General features: G+C 35.7%; 3 protein-coding genes and 1 long non-coding RNA gene across 5 annotated transcripts; 2 read left to right on the top strand and 2 right to left on the bottom strand.

The window, feature by feature from the left end:
- Positions 1-676: 676 nt before the first annotated feature.
- LOC26514609 lies at positions 677-1,740 on the bottom strand. 2 transcript variants are annotated; one of them, XM_044717514.1, is made up of 2 exons: positions 1,376-1,458; positions 677-1,199 (listed from the first exon to the last, which is right to left on the bottom strand). In XM_044717514.1, the coding sequence occupies exons 1-2, from the start codon at positions 1,392-1,394 to the stop codon at positions 748-750; spliced, it is 471 nt and encodes a 156-aa protein (XP_044573449.1). In that variant the 5' UTR covers positions 1,395-1,458; the 3' UTR covers positions 677-747. The 2 variants fall into 2 exon arrangements, 1 of the variants encoding a protein (XP_044573449.1); XR_006507773.1 differs by lacking the exon at positions 1,376-1,458 and adding an exon at positions 1,470-1,740.
- Positions 1,741-1,815: 75 nt separating this feature from the next.
- On the top strand, positions 1,816-4,679 carry LOC6501796 (vesicle transport protein GOT1B). Its single transcript, XM_001967143.4, has 5 exons — positions 1,816-2,040; positions 2,097-2,188; positions 2,248-2,426; positions 3,469-3,550; positions 4,496-4,679. Exons 1-5 carry the CDS (start codon positions 2,016-2,018, stop codon positions 4,538-4,540), a joined length of 423 nt encoding a protein of 140 aa, XP_001967179.1. The 5' UTR covers positions 1,816-2,015; the 3' UTR covers positions 4,541-4,679.
- Positions 3,673-4,359, bottom strand: LOC6502386 (cytochrome b-c1 complex subunit 7). Its single transcript, XM_001967144.4, has 3 exons — positions 4,201-4,359; positions 4,056-4,103; positions 3,673-3,984 (listed from the first exon to the last, which is right to left on the bottom strand). Exons 1-3 carry the CDS (start codon positions 4,238-4,240, stop codon positions 3,737-3,739), a joined length of 336 nt encoding a protein of 111 aa, XP_001967180.1. The 5' UTR covers positions 4,241-4,359; the 3' UTR covers positions 3,673-3,736.
- Positions 4,680-8,249: 3,570 nt separating the features above from the next.
- Positions 8,250-9,755, top strand: LOC116656450. The gene is made up of 2 exons (XR_004311401.2): positions 8,250-8,450; positions 8,737-9,755. It is a non-coding gene; the product is annotated as an uncharacterized LOC116656450 (long non-coding RNA).
- The last annotated feature ends 2,737 nt before the right edge of the window (positions 9,756-12,492 follow it).

Genomic DNA, 12,492 nt, shown 5'->3' on the forward strand with positions numbered 1-12,492 from the left:
CAATAGCTTTAAAGCTGAGAGGATAGTTTGCTTAGAAACAGACAGAGAGACGGTCAGACGAGCAAACGGTTATGCTTATATCGACTCAGGAGGTCGACTTTTCTCAGAGGGTGCAGGTTTCTTCTGTTTAATTGGCGATGTCACGCCGATCCTGTGCGTCACTCTTCGTCCTGTCCACTCGCTTACAGGCTTGTTTATGGTACGCGCTTGCTGCGCGGGTATTTTAGGGGTTTTAAATTTTAAAAGCTACAGAACTGAAACAATTTCGTAGGAGAGCATAATGAAAGCGGAAAAAATACAAGTATAAAAAAAAGACTGTCGATAAATTATCGTTTGCTGTCGATAAGTTATCGATAAAAACAGACTTAAAACCGGATCCAAAACGGTCCAATAATGGGATCCGGTCGAATGTTTCCAATGAAAATATTCGAAGGTCCGCACATTACGATAAATTTCTTAATATTTACCGTAGATATTTTAATTATATACAAAACATTTACCAGATGCAGCTGGCGACAATTTTTGTCTAACGACGTTGCACTACTATGCTCTGTGCGAAAACGTGCATAAAGCTATGTTTGTGACGTCGGGACACATTATATGTATGTAATATATTATTTGTTATATACATATACATATACATATACATATACATATACTAAAAAACTTCGCATAATAGAGTAGAAAAAAATTTCTTTTTAATTTTCAATCTGTATTCATCATCTTTTTGTATTTTTTCAATATAGTTCAAGCTTCAGTTAAAATTTTAGGGAGCCATCGTGCAGATTTTTTCGTGTATCCAAGATAATTTTGTAATATTCGTGATACAGCCATGGTATTCAAGCCCAGTTCTTCAGAAATTATTTCCTGGATCAATCTTGGATCTTCGTCAATTTTAGACTTCAACAGCGCAAAATTTACATCGTCAGTTGCAGATTTTGCACGGCCTTCTTGATATTCGTCCTCCACAGAAAAACGTCCTGTGTGAAATCTCCGGAACCACTTTGAAACAGTCGCAAGGGATGGCGCATGCACTCCAAATGCTGTTTGGCACTCACTAAATATTTCCACAGGCTTGAGCTTACACCGAAATCCAAAAAGAATAGCAAACCGAATTTCTTGCTGCGTTGGTACAGGGATATCCACTGAGACGGATTCACTAATTTTACGTTTTCTTGTCTCAATTTTGACCGATCCTTCTGAAAATTATAGTGATATAGCGTAAGATTATAACAAATAGTATGTAATTTTTTATTTATAAAAAAAATTATATGACAACTACTAGATTATCAACTAGCGAAATTTTGTTAGTCCCCGCGTATAGCCATAGAATTAAAAATTTTCTATGGGCGTTTAATCTGAATGAGTGATATACCAAATGAAAGGTCTACCATAAAATATACCACAAAATACCACAAAATAAAAAAGAAATACTCGAGCTATCTTTGAGTTATCGCTTTCATGCAGACCTCTTTTAAAAATTTAAATACATTTGGTTAAACAAACACAGCTGTTTGTCAGTGGGACCATAATCTCAAATAAGGAAAATCAAAAAAGGTTTTTACACTGAAAAGAATAATCTTTTTTGTTCATAAAATACTTTTCGATCTATGTACGAGGCTAACAGGACAAAAGAAAAATACGCGTGGCTTATTTTTATTTTATTTTTTAATATAATATGTTTTCTATCTCTTTGATTGATTTTAATAACACCATTTATTCTAAATGTCTTATTCTTTTTTGTCATTTGAGTCGATATTAACAAATTAAACAATTGAAAATAAATAAAACTGGCTGTATTTAACATTGAGCCTTTCCGTTGGGCGGATAAACATCGGCTAAAATCCAAAAGCATTTTCCAATACTCTTCGCGTTGCAGCCCTGCAGCAATTGTTTATTTCGAAACATTTGAATGGACATCAAATCAGCTGATCGTGATTTTAAATTGAGTTGGGTGTTTACGTGGAATTAATGCGTACCAAAATACACAGGACAAATAGAAACAGTAGGCCCCAATGATTGAAATAACGGATTCACAAAGTACGTTGCCCGACTTGGCTAAGACAAATAACTACTTTTCCGATGTGATTTTACAGAAATAGGCATCGGCCTGGCTGGCTTTGGAATATCGTTCCTTTTCCTCGGCATGCTTTTGCTTTTTGACAAGGGCCTTCTCGCTATTGGCAATGTACTAAAGCATTTAAAATGCACTTAGCCATGAAAACTATATCCTTTTTTCCCCCGTAGATATTGTTCATATCGGGTCTGGGTTGTGTGATTGGCGTGGAACGTACTTTGCGCTTCTTTTTTCAACGCCATAAAGTGAAGGGAACGACAGCATTCTTAGGAGGAATATTTATCGTCCTGTTAGGTTTTCCAATAATCGGTATGATTATTGAGTCTTATGGATTTTTCGCCCTGTTCAGGTTAGTATTTGTTCCATTATTATTCAAAACCTTTAGTACCCTTAAATAAGAAAAAAAAAAAAAAACAAGAAAGGAAAGCTAACTTCGGGCGGTGCCGAAGTTGATATACCCTTGCAGTTAGGGTTGTGCCATTTCCGATCGTTTAGTCATATGGCGGCTATAGGATCTAGTCGGCCGAACCTATGAAATTTGGCAGAACAAATAAGATTGCCCAAAATGGAATCCGCAGATTCTAGCCTTCTAGCTTAAAAGACACCAAAGTTATGTCAATTCTGATCGTTCAGTTATATGGCAACTATAGAATATAGTCGGGTGATCCTTATGAAATTCTGCAAATCAGATTATTTTGTCCAAAATAGAATCTGTACCAAGTCCCATCAATCTGACTTAAAAAACAACAAAGTTGTGCCTATTCCGATCGTTCTATGACAGCTAAGGGATATAGTCGGCCGATCCTTATGCAATTTTGTACATACTTGATATTTTGGCCAAATATGGGGTGAAAATCTCAACCCTCTAACTTAAAAAACAGCGAAGTTATGGCTTTTCCGATCAATCAGTTTTATGGCACCTATGGAATATAGTTGACCGATCCTGGCCGTTCCGACATATGTATATACTGCGTGCAAAGGAAAGAAGAATTTGTGCAGTTTGAATCAGAGTTTTAAACTTGATAGACTAGTTTGCTTAGAAACAGAAGACTGACTGCTAATATCGAATCTGGTGATACTGATCCAAAATATATATTCTTTGTAGGGTCGGAAATGTCCGCTTCACTGTGTTGCACCTTCTTAACTAAGTTATAATATCCTCTGCAAGGTTATAAAAGTGAAGAAATAGATACGAAACCAAAAAAACAACATAAATATTGTTGAAAACATATTTTCAACACACCCTAAAAACATGCAAACCTTGCAATATTTACACAGTAAACTATTTTCCACCTTTTAAATTTTCAATTAAACCATGTTTCTTATGGTTTATTGTGAAAAAGTTTATGTGTCCGACTATTCTACTACTCCGAATATTTTATTTCTTCCAGCGGGTTTTTTCCTGTGGCAATCAACTTCCTTGGAAGGGTGCCACTTTTAGGTCCACTCTTAAATATACCATTTATGCAAAAGGTAAGTTTTAAGTTTTTATTTGTTTGCGATGAACGTGACGAATTCGACTCTTTAAGTTAATTTCATTCATCCCAAGGCCTTTTGAAACCGCATCTACCCGCAACGACAATGCAATAACCGAGTTGACTGTAAATAGGTTTAATCTACTCTGTATTTTTACATTTACAAGTCCAGCTAGTGCCAAATTTAATGGTTTTTGTTCCAGTCTTCCCGCTCCTCGCGTTCCTTTACCACCTCGTTAAGATAGGGCTCCAGGTACTTAACATCATCTTCATACTTGGTCCACTGCTCCTTCGGTAGGATCGTCTTGGTCATAGACAGATGCAGGGCACGCATGATGCGGTAATTGCGCTCATCATACAGCTTGCGAGGCAATCGACGCACGGCCTCCTTCACGTCTTCGTTCTCATACAGACAATCATCACGATGAAGGCCTAAAGATTTTTTTTAGGCAATTGAAGTTAGGATTTACTACAGCGTAACTTTGGTTTTAATATAATCTTACCGTACTGGTTAAATCCGGACATGTTGTAGGCCCATCTTCCCAAGTTTGCTGGAATATTAACATTTTACGTAATCATTTTGATGAAGTGTGTGAGTGTCATTGATTTTCAGAAAAATCCCATTCGTTTCGCCGAAATCATACTCACAGAAAACGGCTGGTCCTTTTCTGGCAATATAACTGGACATAATTTTTTACTGTTTGAAATTTCAATAAAATCGGTCGTGTGCCTATTTAATTTAGGTATGACAGCAACTCTTCGTTAGAGATGTCAGTGTTCTCAAGGCTTAGTGAGGGCAGACATCGGTTCAAACTATCGATTGAAATATGTTAATGAATCGAACGTTCATTGCATTCTTCAAAAACATCATATTTTTAATTTAAAGTATTTAAAAGAAACTCCTCAACATATATATAGCGCGTACTTTTCTTTATTTGTTTAGATTGTGCAAAGACTTGGTGGAGATGGCAACCGAACGACGGTATAATATGTCTAAAAATGTATCTTAATTAAAAAAGGTTTTTTTTGTATTAAATTCTTTTAAAATTCTTGTAAATTAAACTGAGTTTTATCTAAGTAATTCCACCATAAAAATAAAAAAAATAAATAAAAATTAACAAACATCATATTGTTTTTTTTTTTATGTAGTAAACGTATGTATATGAATGCTTTTGTATATGAATGAAGTGGATGAAATGAACTATTGGACTGACAAAATAGGAGAAAATTGCAAAATCTTTATTTTACAGGTTATGTAAATTTTATTTATTATACCATATGAGTCGATATGAGCATGTCTGTCTGTCTGAATGTCTGTTTCTACGCAAACTAGTCTCTTATTTTTAGAGCCTTCTCCCTTCTTTTCCTTGCAGACAGTATATATGTCGAATCGGTCGACTATGTCCTAAAGCTGCCATATTCCGACTGACAATTTCACAAGGATCGGTTGACTATACCTTCCATGTAACTGAACGATCGGAATTGGCTTAACTTTGTTGCTTTTGAAGCTAAAATGATTGGAATTTCTGCTTATTCCATTCAGTCCGTCATATCTGTCATATTTCATAAGGATCGGCTGACTATATCCTATAGCTGCCATGTAAATAAACGATCGGAAATTGCACAACCTTGCTATTTTTAAAGATGCTTGGGGTTGTCTTCATGTATCCCCTTTAAAGGGGTTTGGTGGGTTTGCGCGGCAAAAAAATAACTATTTAAAAAAAAATTTGTTTAAAGAATGAAAAGTTTTATTGCAACTTTTATGTTTCTTAAATATATCTTAACATATTTAACATCTTAAACATATTTAAAGAAGACTGAAATTTTCATAAAAAAAATATTAAACAGTCCACCATTGAGACGTCGTTTCCCATGACAACCGACTTCGAAAACACAGTTTTGAGAAAAGCGCGTTTAAAGCTTTCGCTTTGCCTATACCTGACCTCGAGCGTCCACCTTTTCAGGTCTGTATCCCTGAAACTTTTATTGGAGTTGACTTGAATATTTGACTTAATAAAAAAAATCAATTTTTTTGAAGCCGCCAAACCCACTTTAAGATAAATATACCGTTTTGGAATAATTGTCCCAAATCGAACATTTTTGAATTTTATTACATTAAACTCAAAATCGACTTCTATTTTGTGTATCTTCGCATGATTTTTTTCAAATATAATTAGTTTCAATTAACTTCGAAAAACTCGATGAATGCTATTGTTGGGACTTGCGCCAACATTAAATATTGTAATTATCGCTAATTAGTTCTCTCAGTGTAGCTTTCCCAGATTCGCATGCGTTTTATTGTTCTTTTTTAGCACATGTACTTTGGTAGCTTCTGCGTAAGCTCTTAGTTATTCACTTGCATTTTTGGCATTGATTTGAGCGGCTGCTGTTTTAGGGTTAAATTGAACACCGAAATAAAATATTGAAAATCAGAACTGAAAATCGACTACTTATTCGGCCTCTATTAAAAGCTATTAATAGCGTTACATCTATTATTTTCTATAGAGCTTATTTGCATAACGCTAATGAAGTTGTTGAAAAAGTTTTGTTTTAATTTGTTATACCCTTGCAGAGGGTATTATAATTTTGGTAAAAAGTGTGCAACGCAGTGAAGGAGATATCTCCGACCCTATAAAGATATATCCTTGATCAGGATCACCTCCTGAGTCGATATAAGCATGCTCGTCTGTCCGTCTGTCTGTTTCTACGCAGACTAGTCTCTCAGTAGAGCTATCGAGTTGAAACTTTGCACACATCCTTCTTTTGTTTGCAGGCAGTATATAAGTCGGAACGGCCGGGATCGGTTGACTATATCCTATAGCTGCCATATAACTGATTGATCGGAAATGCAATAACTTTGGTGTTTTTTAAGTTTTGGGAGTTTAAGGGATTTTTTAAGGGTTGGGACTTTCCACACATATTATATTTGGCCAAAATATTGTATGTACAAAATTTCATAAGGATCGGCCGACTATATCCTATATCGGTCATAGAACGATCGGAATTGGCATAATTAGGATCGACCGACTATATCCTATAGCGGCCATATGACTAAACGATCGGAAATGGCACAACCTTAACTGCAAGGGTATATCAACTTCGGCTCCGCCCAAAGTTAGCTTTGCTTTCTTGTTTTTTATATTTTCCACCCAACCTTTATAAGAATTTATTTTCAAAAAAATGTTTGTGTTGTATACTTTGTATGTTTTGAAATAACCAACTTAAACAATCCAGTGATGGTTCGATGTGGCTAAATTTTGTTTTGTAGTTGTAAATTATTCATAATTAGGTTGGAAATTTTGAAACAATTGTCATTAAAATTTTATAAAAAATCTTTTCAGAGCTAGAGCTATATTAAGATTTTTTTTGAAAGGGGTAAACGGGGGCGTGCTTAAATGTTGACAAAAACTCCGAACGTATATCTCTGAGATCCGCGCGTCCAAAAGTATGAACGTAAAATCGTATAGTTCTATCTCTTATAGTATCTTAGATTCACGCGTACATACAGGTGGACGAACACGGCTATATCGACTCGGCTGTTGTAGCCCTGCAGTACCAGTGTTGAGGAGTTCCTTGTGGAACTCTCCATTACCTGCTCACCATACATGAGAATTCCCCAGTGCTGGTATATGAAATTCGTTAACGAATTTTTGTATGGGATGTCCTATGCATCGGTGACCTGGAGAATTTTCTCCCTAACTGGTTTGGGAATTTCCCCAGGAATTCCTGCAAAGAAATGGAAAGACATTTTGAAAAAAAATCATTGTCTATTTTTAGAAACCCACCACACCAATGTTTTTATGTATTAATTTGTTTTCGCAAATCGTAAACGAGTTTAAATGTTAAGAAACATTTTACAAATATCATAAACAAACTACATTGTACTAATTTTACTTACTTTCGCCTGGACTGGGATTCGAACCCCCGTGCTTTTGTTTAATAGACCAACATGCAAGCCTCTAAGCTATCAAGGAATCGCGCAAAGACTGCGACTGACAATAATATGACTCTACAAAGTTGTATATATCAATCATTCTCAATTATTTTTTAAATCCCCATTAAAAAAAAAAAGAATAAATGTAAAATTTTATATTGAGGTTGCGATATTAAAAAAAAAATAAAAGTAAACATAAAGAAAACTCATAATATTGAAAGTTTTCCGGTGGGAATCGAACCCACGATCTAAGATTAACAGTCAGACATCTTAACCACTGAACCATTGGGTTAAAGTTTCACGCGAAAAATATTTAGAAACACAAGAATATATGATTATACTCTCCCTCTCCGCTTACTTACTTTGCTGAGAGAATTTTTTTTCTCTCATCGTCTGTCTTTGCATTTTCTATTGTTTTAAAGACGTTGTTTTTTTTTTTTTTTTTTTTTTTTCGCGCGGTTCCCGCCCAACCGACCGAGGGGCGCCTGCCGCATAACGTACGCCTCGAATCGCGGGAATAAATTCGAGTTAGTATAATGAGTATAGTATATAAGTTTAAATAGAAGGATTATAAAGAAAACGAGGAAGAATTAGTATGCTCTTGTAGGTAATTTAAAATGGAGGTTTTCAAATTTGACAGGGAAGAAAGAGAAATAATATTATACAGACCATTGTAGTTCGAACATAAAATCCTGAGGGGATCATGCTGGGCATATGTCGATCTACAATGGCTTAAGAATAAAGGACTAAAGTTTCTGGTCCTTCTATTCGGAACGTTAAACTGTAAGCGTGTTAGTAAGTGCTGGCTATCTACATCACCACCCTGCAGTACCAAAAAATCACTAAGGAAAATATTCCTCAACGATAGAGAGGGACACACTGAGAAAAGAGTGAGATGCAACGTCTTTAAAAACAATAGAAAATGCAAAGACAGTCGATGAGAGAAAAAAATTCTCTCAGCAAAGTAAGTGAGCGGAGAGGGAGAGTATGATCACATATTCTTGGGTTTCTAAATATTTTTCGCGTGAAACTTTAACCCAATGGTTCAATGGTTAAGATGTCTGACTGTTAATCTTAGATCGTGGGTTCGATTCCCACCGGAAAACTTTCAATATTATGAGTTTTCTTTATGTTTACTTTTATTTATTTTTTAATATCGCAACCTCAATATAAAATTTTACATTTATTCTTTTTTTTTAAATGGGGATTTAAAAAATAATTGAGAATGATTGATATATACACCTTTGTAGAGTCATATTATTGTCAATCGCAGTCTACGCGCGATTCCTTGATAGCTTAGAGGCTTGCATGTTGGTCTATTAAACAAAAGCACGGAGGTTCGAATCCCAGTCCAGGCGAAAGTAAGTAAAAATAATACAATGTAGTTTATGATATTTGTAAAATGTTTCTTAACATTTAAACTCGTTTACGATTTGCGAAAACAAATTAATACATAAAAACATTGGTGTGGTGGGTTTCTAAAAATAGACAATGATTTTTTTTCAAAATGTCTTTCCAGGGATTTTTTTGCAAAAAATGACCAAGGAGTTCTTTGATGAGTTCTTTGCAAAGAATACCAAATACCTTCCCTAGGATTTCTTTGCAGGTATTCCTGGGGAAATTCCCTAACCAGTTAGGGAGAAAATTCCCCAGGTCACCGATGCATAGGACATCCCATACAAAAATTCCTTAACGAATTTCATATACCAGCACTGGGGAATTCCTAATGCATGGTGAGCAGGTAATGGAGAGTTCCACAAGGAACTCCTCAACACTGGAACTGCAGGGCATTAATAAGGTTGTTTAGGGTTGTCTCTCACTCTTTTCTCAGTGTGTCCCTCTCTAATGCTGAGGAATATTTTCCTTAGTGATTTTTTGGTACTGCAGGGAGCTGATCAAGAATATACATATAATTTTTTTCGCGCGGCTCTCCCTACATATGTACGTACAACCCACCTCCCGTTTAACCGACCGATGGGCGCTGCTGCATGGATCGATTCGCGGAGATAGAAAAGTTAATGGGAAAGAATTTCTGCGCTCTCGTAAGAAATTAAGAACCATCTGTTTAAGATTTAAAACAGAGAAATGCGATATAATGCGGTAGGGCATATACATACATAAGTCAGACTATTTTGGCTAAAGAACGGTGGGCTAAAATTTCTAGTCCTTCTAATATTGAATATATAGATATATGTATGTACATACATATATGATGAAGCATACGTATATACATTTACACGAATCTCGACCTAGTATTCAGATCGAAAAACATGTTTGGTGAGCAACAAAGTTTTTTAAACTATTACTTATATTTATTTTTAAATTTCCTCGCACAATTTTTTTATAAATCTTGCTATATTTTTACAATGCTCGCTTATTCAATATATATATTTATATAATGTTTTAACTACATTCTCAAAAATTTTGAATAGAAAATTTAAAAAAATGAACCGTTGAGAATGCTGACCACATTAAAAATAGTGCCCGGCGGTAGTTGTATTTTCTCCGCCAATTTACATATATCCAAATTTAAAATCCCAAGTTTTTCCTTTTAGTTTATGTGTTTGACTTTTCTTTAAAAGAAAGATCTTTTATTTATTATATCTACTGTTTTTTTTATTATTATATTTATTATTACTATTATTATATCTATAGATCTATTTTTTGTTAAAAATTTAATTTTTATAACATTTTTTATAAAAATTAATAAAAAATGTAATTGTTTGCGTACATTTTGACACAATTTCGGCCTATAAAATAAGTTGTAATTGAAAATAATAAAAATCCTTCGTTCAACGACAACAAAAACATGTCTAAAACATTGCACACTTCTGCAAAAGAAAATGTCGATCGATCCAACGCATTTTGGGAAAAACGCATTCAAAGTCTAAAAGTGGAATAACATTTTTAATTTTCCGAATTGAAATTTTTTGACAGCATTTCTGACACTTTTTACTATTATATAAACAATTTTGAACTAGTACTAGTGGTTAGCATCCCGAAGTAAATGTTGGTATTTTTTTCGAACTGAGTATTTGGTTGCAGACCCTGAGAAAAACTGTTTTTTTACCTATTTGCCTCTCGCTCACTTTCATAGTTGAAAATCAGTTTTTTTTTATCTGACGCTTGAGTTTTAATGTATTATCGATAGAAAATAAAAGAGGGCACAAATACTGGCGACACGAGAAGTTCGTTTGAAGTTTTAACTTTAAAATCTGAAATAGCCGACATAAATAAAGTTGATTACAACGATTAAAATATCATTCATGTCATAAATTTTTATTTGGTAGTTCTTGGATTTGAAACCACCTCTCCTCACCGGGGTGAGGCGAGTGTTGAAAAACGCATGCTCTATCCACTAGGTCACAAAATCCTTAGTAAACTCTCTGAAACTTAACTACTTTAATTAAAAAAAACTTTAAAAAATGTGTATAACAACATTTCTTTTTCTATTTGAATATTATTTGTACTATCAGAAAGGTTTAAATAAAGGATAAAATAAAAAAATACTAAAAATTACTCATACAAATGATTTTTTAATTTTTATTTTAATAATAAATAATATAAAAATAACATAAAATACAATGTATTAAATATATTTTTTAAATTTACGCTAAAAGCTTAAAATAGGGGTTTTAAAATTATTTTTGTTGTCGAATTTTTAAAAATTTTTAATAATAACCTTATATTACAAAAATTTTTAGTTCACATTGTAAGTTAGTCTTGACGAAGTTATGTTTTCAGCAATTTTTTCAAAGTCGGTGACCAACTACTGCACTCATTATACCCTTTCAGAGGAAATTATGATTTTGATCAAAAGTGTGCAACCCAGTGAAGGAGACATCTCCGACCCTATAAAGTATATATATTCTTGATTAGGATCACCTCCTGAGTCGATATGTGTATGTCCGTCTGTCCGTCGGTTTCTACGCAAACTAGACGCCTGGAGTTCGGTCACATGGCGAAACAATTCCAGAGCGCCATCGATTGCTCACGTATATGCCGGAGATGCGGCAAGGACGGGTATATGCCCAAAAGCTGCACGGAGGAACCCAAATACGCCTTCTGCAGCAACGCTGGGAAGGACGCGGGACACGTGGCTGGAAGTGGGAATTGTCCGATATTCAATTGTCCGCCCTCTCAAATACTGAAATATAATGAGACGCACACAGCTAAATCTCAACCATTGCCAAGCAGCACAATCGCTGCTAAGGCGGGCAGTCGTAGACGGGGGGACCCAGGTCGTTCTTATCTCGGAGCCGTACAGGAGCGGCCGTATGGTCGTCAGAGACGGCCCCTCAGGACATTAGAACATCCTGCGAAGGCTTCGTCCAAGCCAGAATTAAGAGTGTTACTTTTTAAAGCTGGTACTCCCCGCCGCGATGGGACATTTCGCGCTTCCTAAGAATGCTGAGAAGCCTGGTTTTGGAAGCAAGAGGTAGATCGCCTGTTGTCATTGGATGAGACTTCAATGCTTGGTCTTCGGAGTGGGGAAGCAGAGCATCCAACGAAAGAGGCACCAGCCTCTTGGAGCACTTCGCGACCCTGGATGTGGTCCTTGCCAATCGTGGTCAAAAGCTGACCTACAACAAAAAAGGGCGTGAGTCGATTATCGACATAACCTTTATAAGTAGCGCACTACTAAGAAAGTGCCTGGGAGGTTAGTAATTCTCTTAATTCCAGCGCCCATCCAGCCATACACTTCACCCATGGAGGGGTAAATAGGAAATAGGACAGGATAGGATAGTGACATAGACAGGAATAGGATAGTGACAGGACCGAAATGGAAAGTTAAGTCCCTGGATCGAGAAGCATTCTCGGTAACGCTCGGCTGGACCCCATCATCTTCCCCACAGGGGTCAACAACGACCTATCGAGGTCAATAGCAGCTGCCTGCAACTGCGCCATGCCTACGAGGACACGGTGCAGAAGAAGAGCTTCGGTATACTGGTGGAACCAGGACATCCTGTGATTAAGGACTGCCTGTCTACGTGCAAGGAGGCGAA

Source organism: Drosophila ananassae, chromosome XR, assembly GCF_017639315.1.
Source record: "Drosophila ananassae strain 14024-0371.13 chromosome XR, ASM1763931v2, whole genome shotgun sequence".
Lineage (NCBI taxonomy): Eukaryota > Metazoa > Arthropoda > Insecta > Diptera > Drosophilidae > Drosophila > Drosophila ananassae.

Coding starts and splice junctions, on each gene's coding strand:
- LOC6501796 (XM_001967143.4), top strand. CDS start 2,016: ATGATTGAAATAACGGATTCACAAA. Junction 2,189..2,247: donor GCCTTCTCGCTATTGGCAAT/GTACTAAAGCAT, acceptor TTTCCCCCGTAG/ATATTGTTCATATCGGGTCT. Junction 2,427..3,468: donor GGATTTTTCGCCCTGTTCAG/GTTAGTATTTGT, acceptor TATTTCTTCCAG/CGGGTTTTTTCCTGTGGCAA.
- LOC6502386 (XM_001967144.4), bottom strand. CDS start 4,240: ATGTCCAGTTATATTGCCAGAAAAGGACCAGCCGTTTTCT. Junction 4,104..4,200: donor AAAAGGACCAGCCGTTTTCT/GTGAGTATGATT, acceptor TTAATATTCCAG/CAAACTTGGGAAGATGGGCC. Junction 3,985..4,055: donor GTCCGGATTTAACCAGTACG/GTAAGATTATAT, acceptor AAAAATCTTTAG/GCCTTCATCGTGATGATTGT.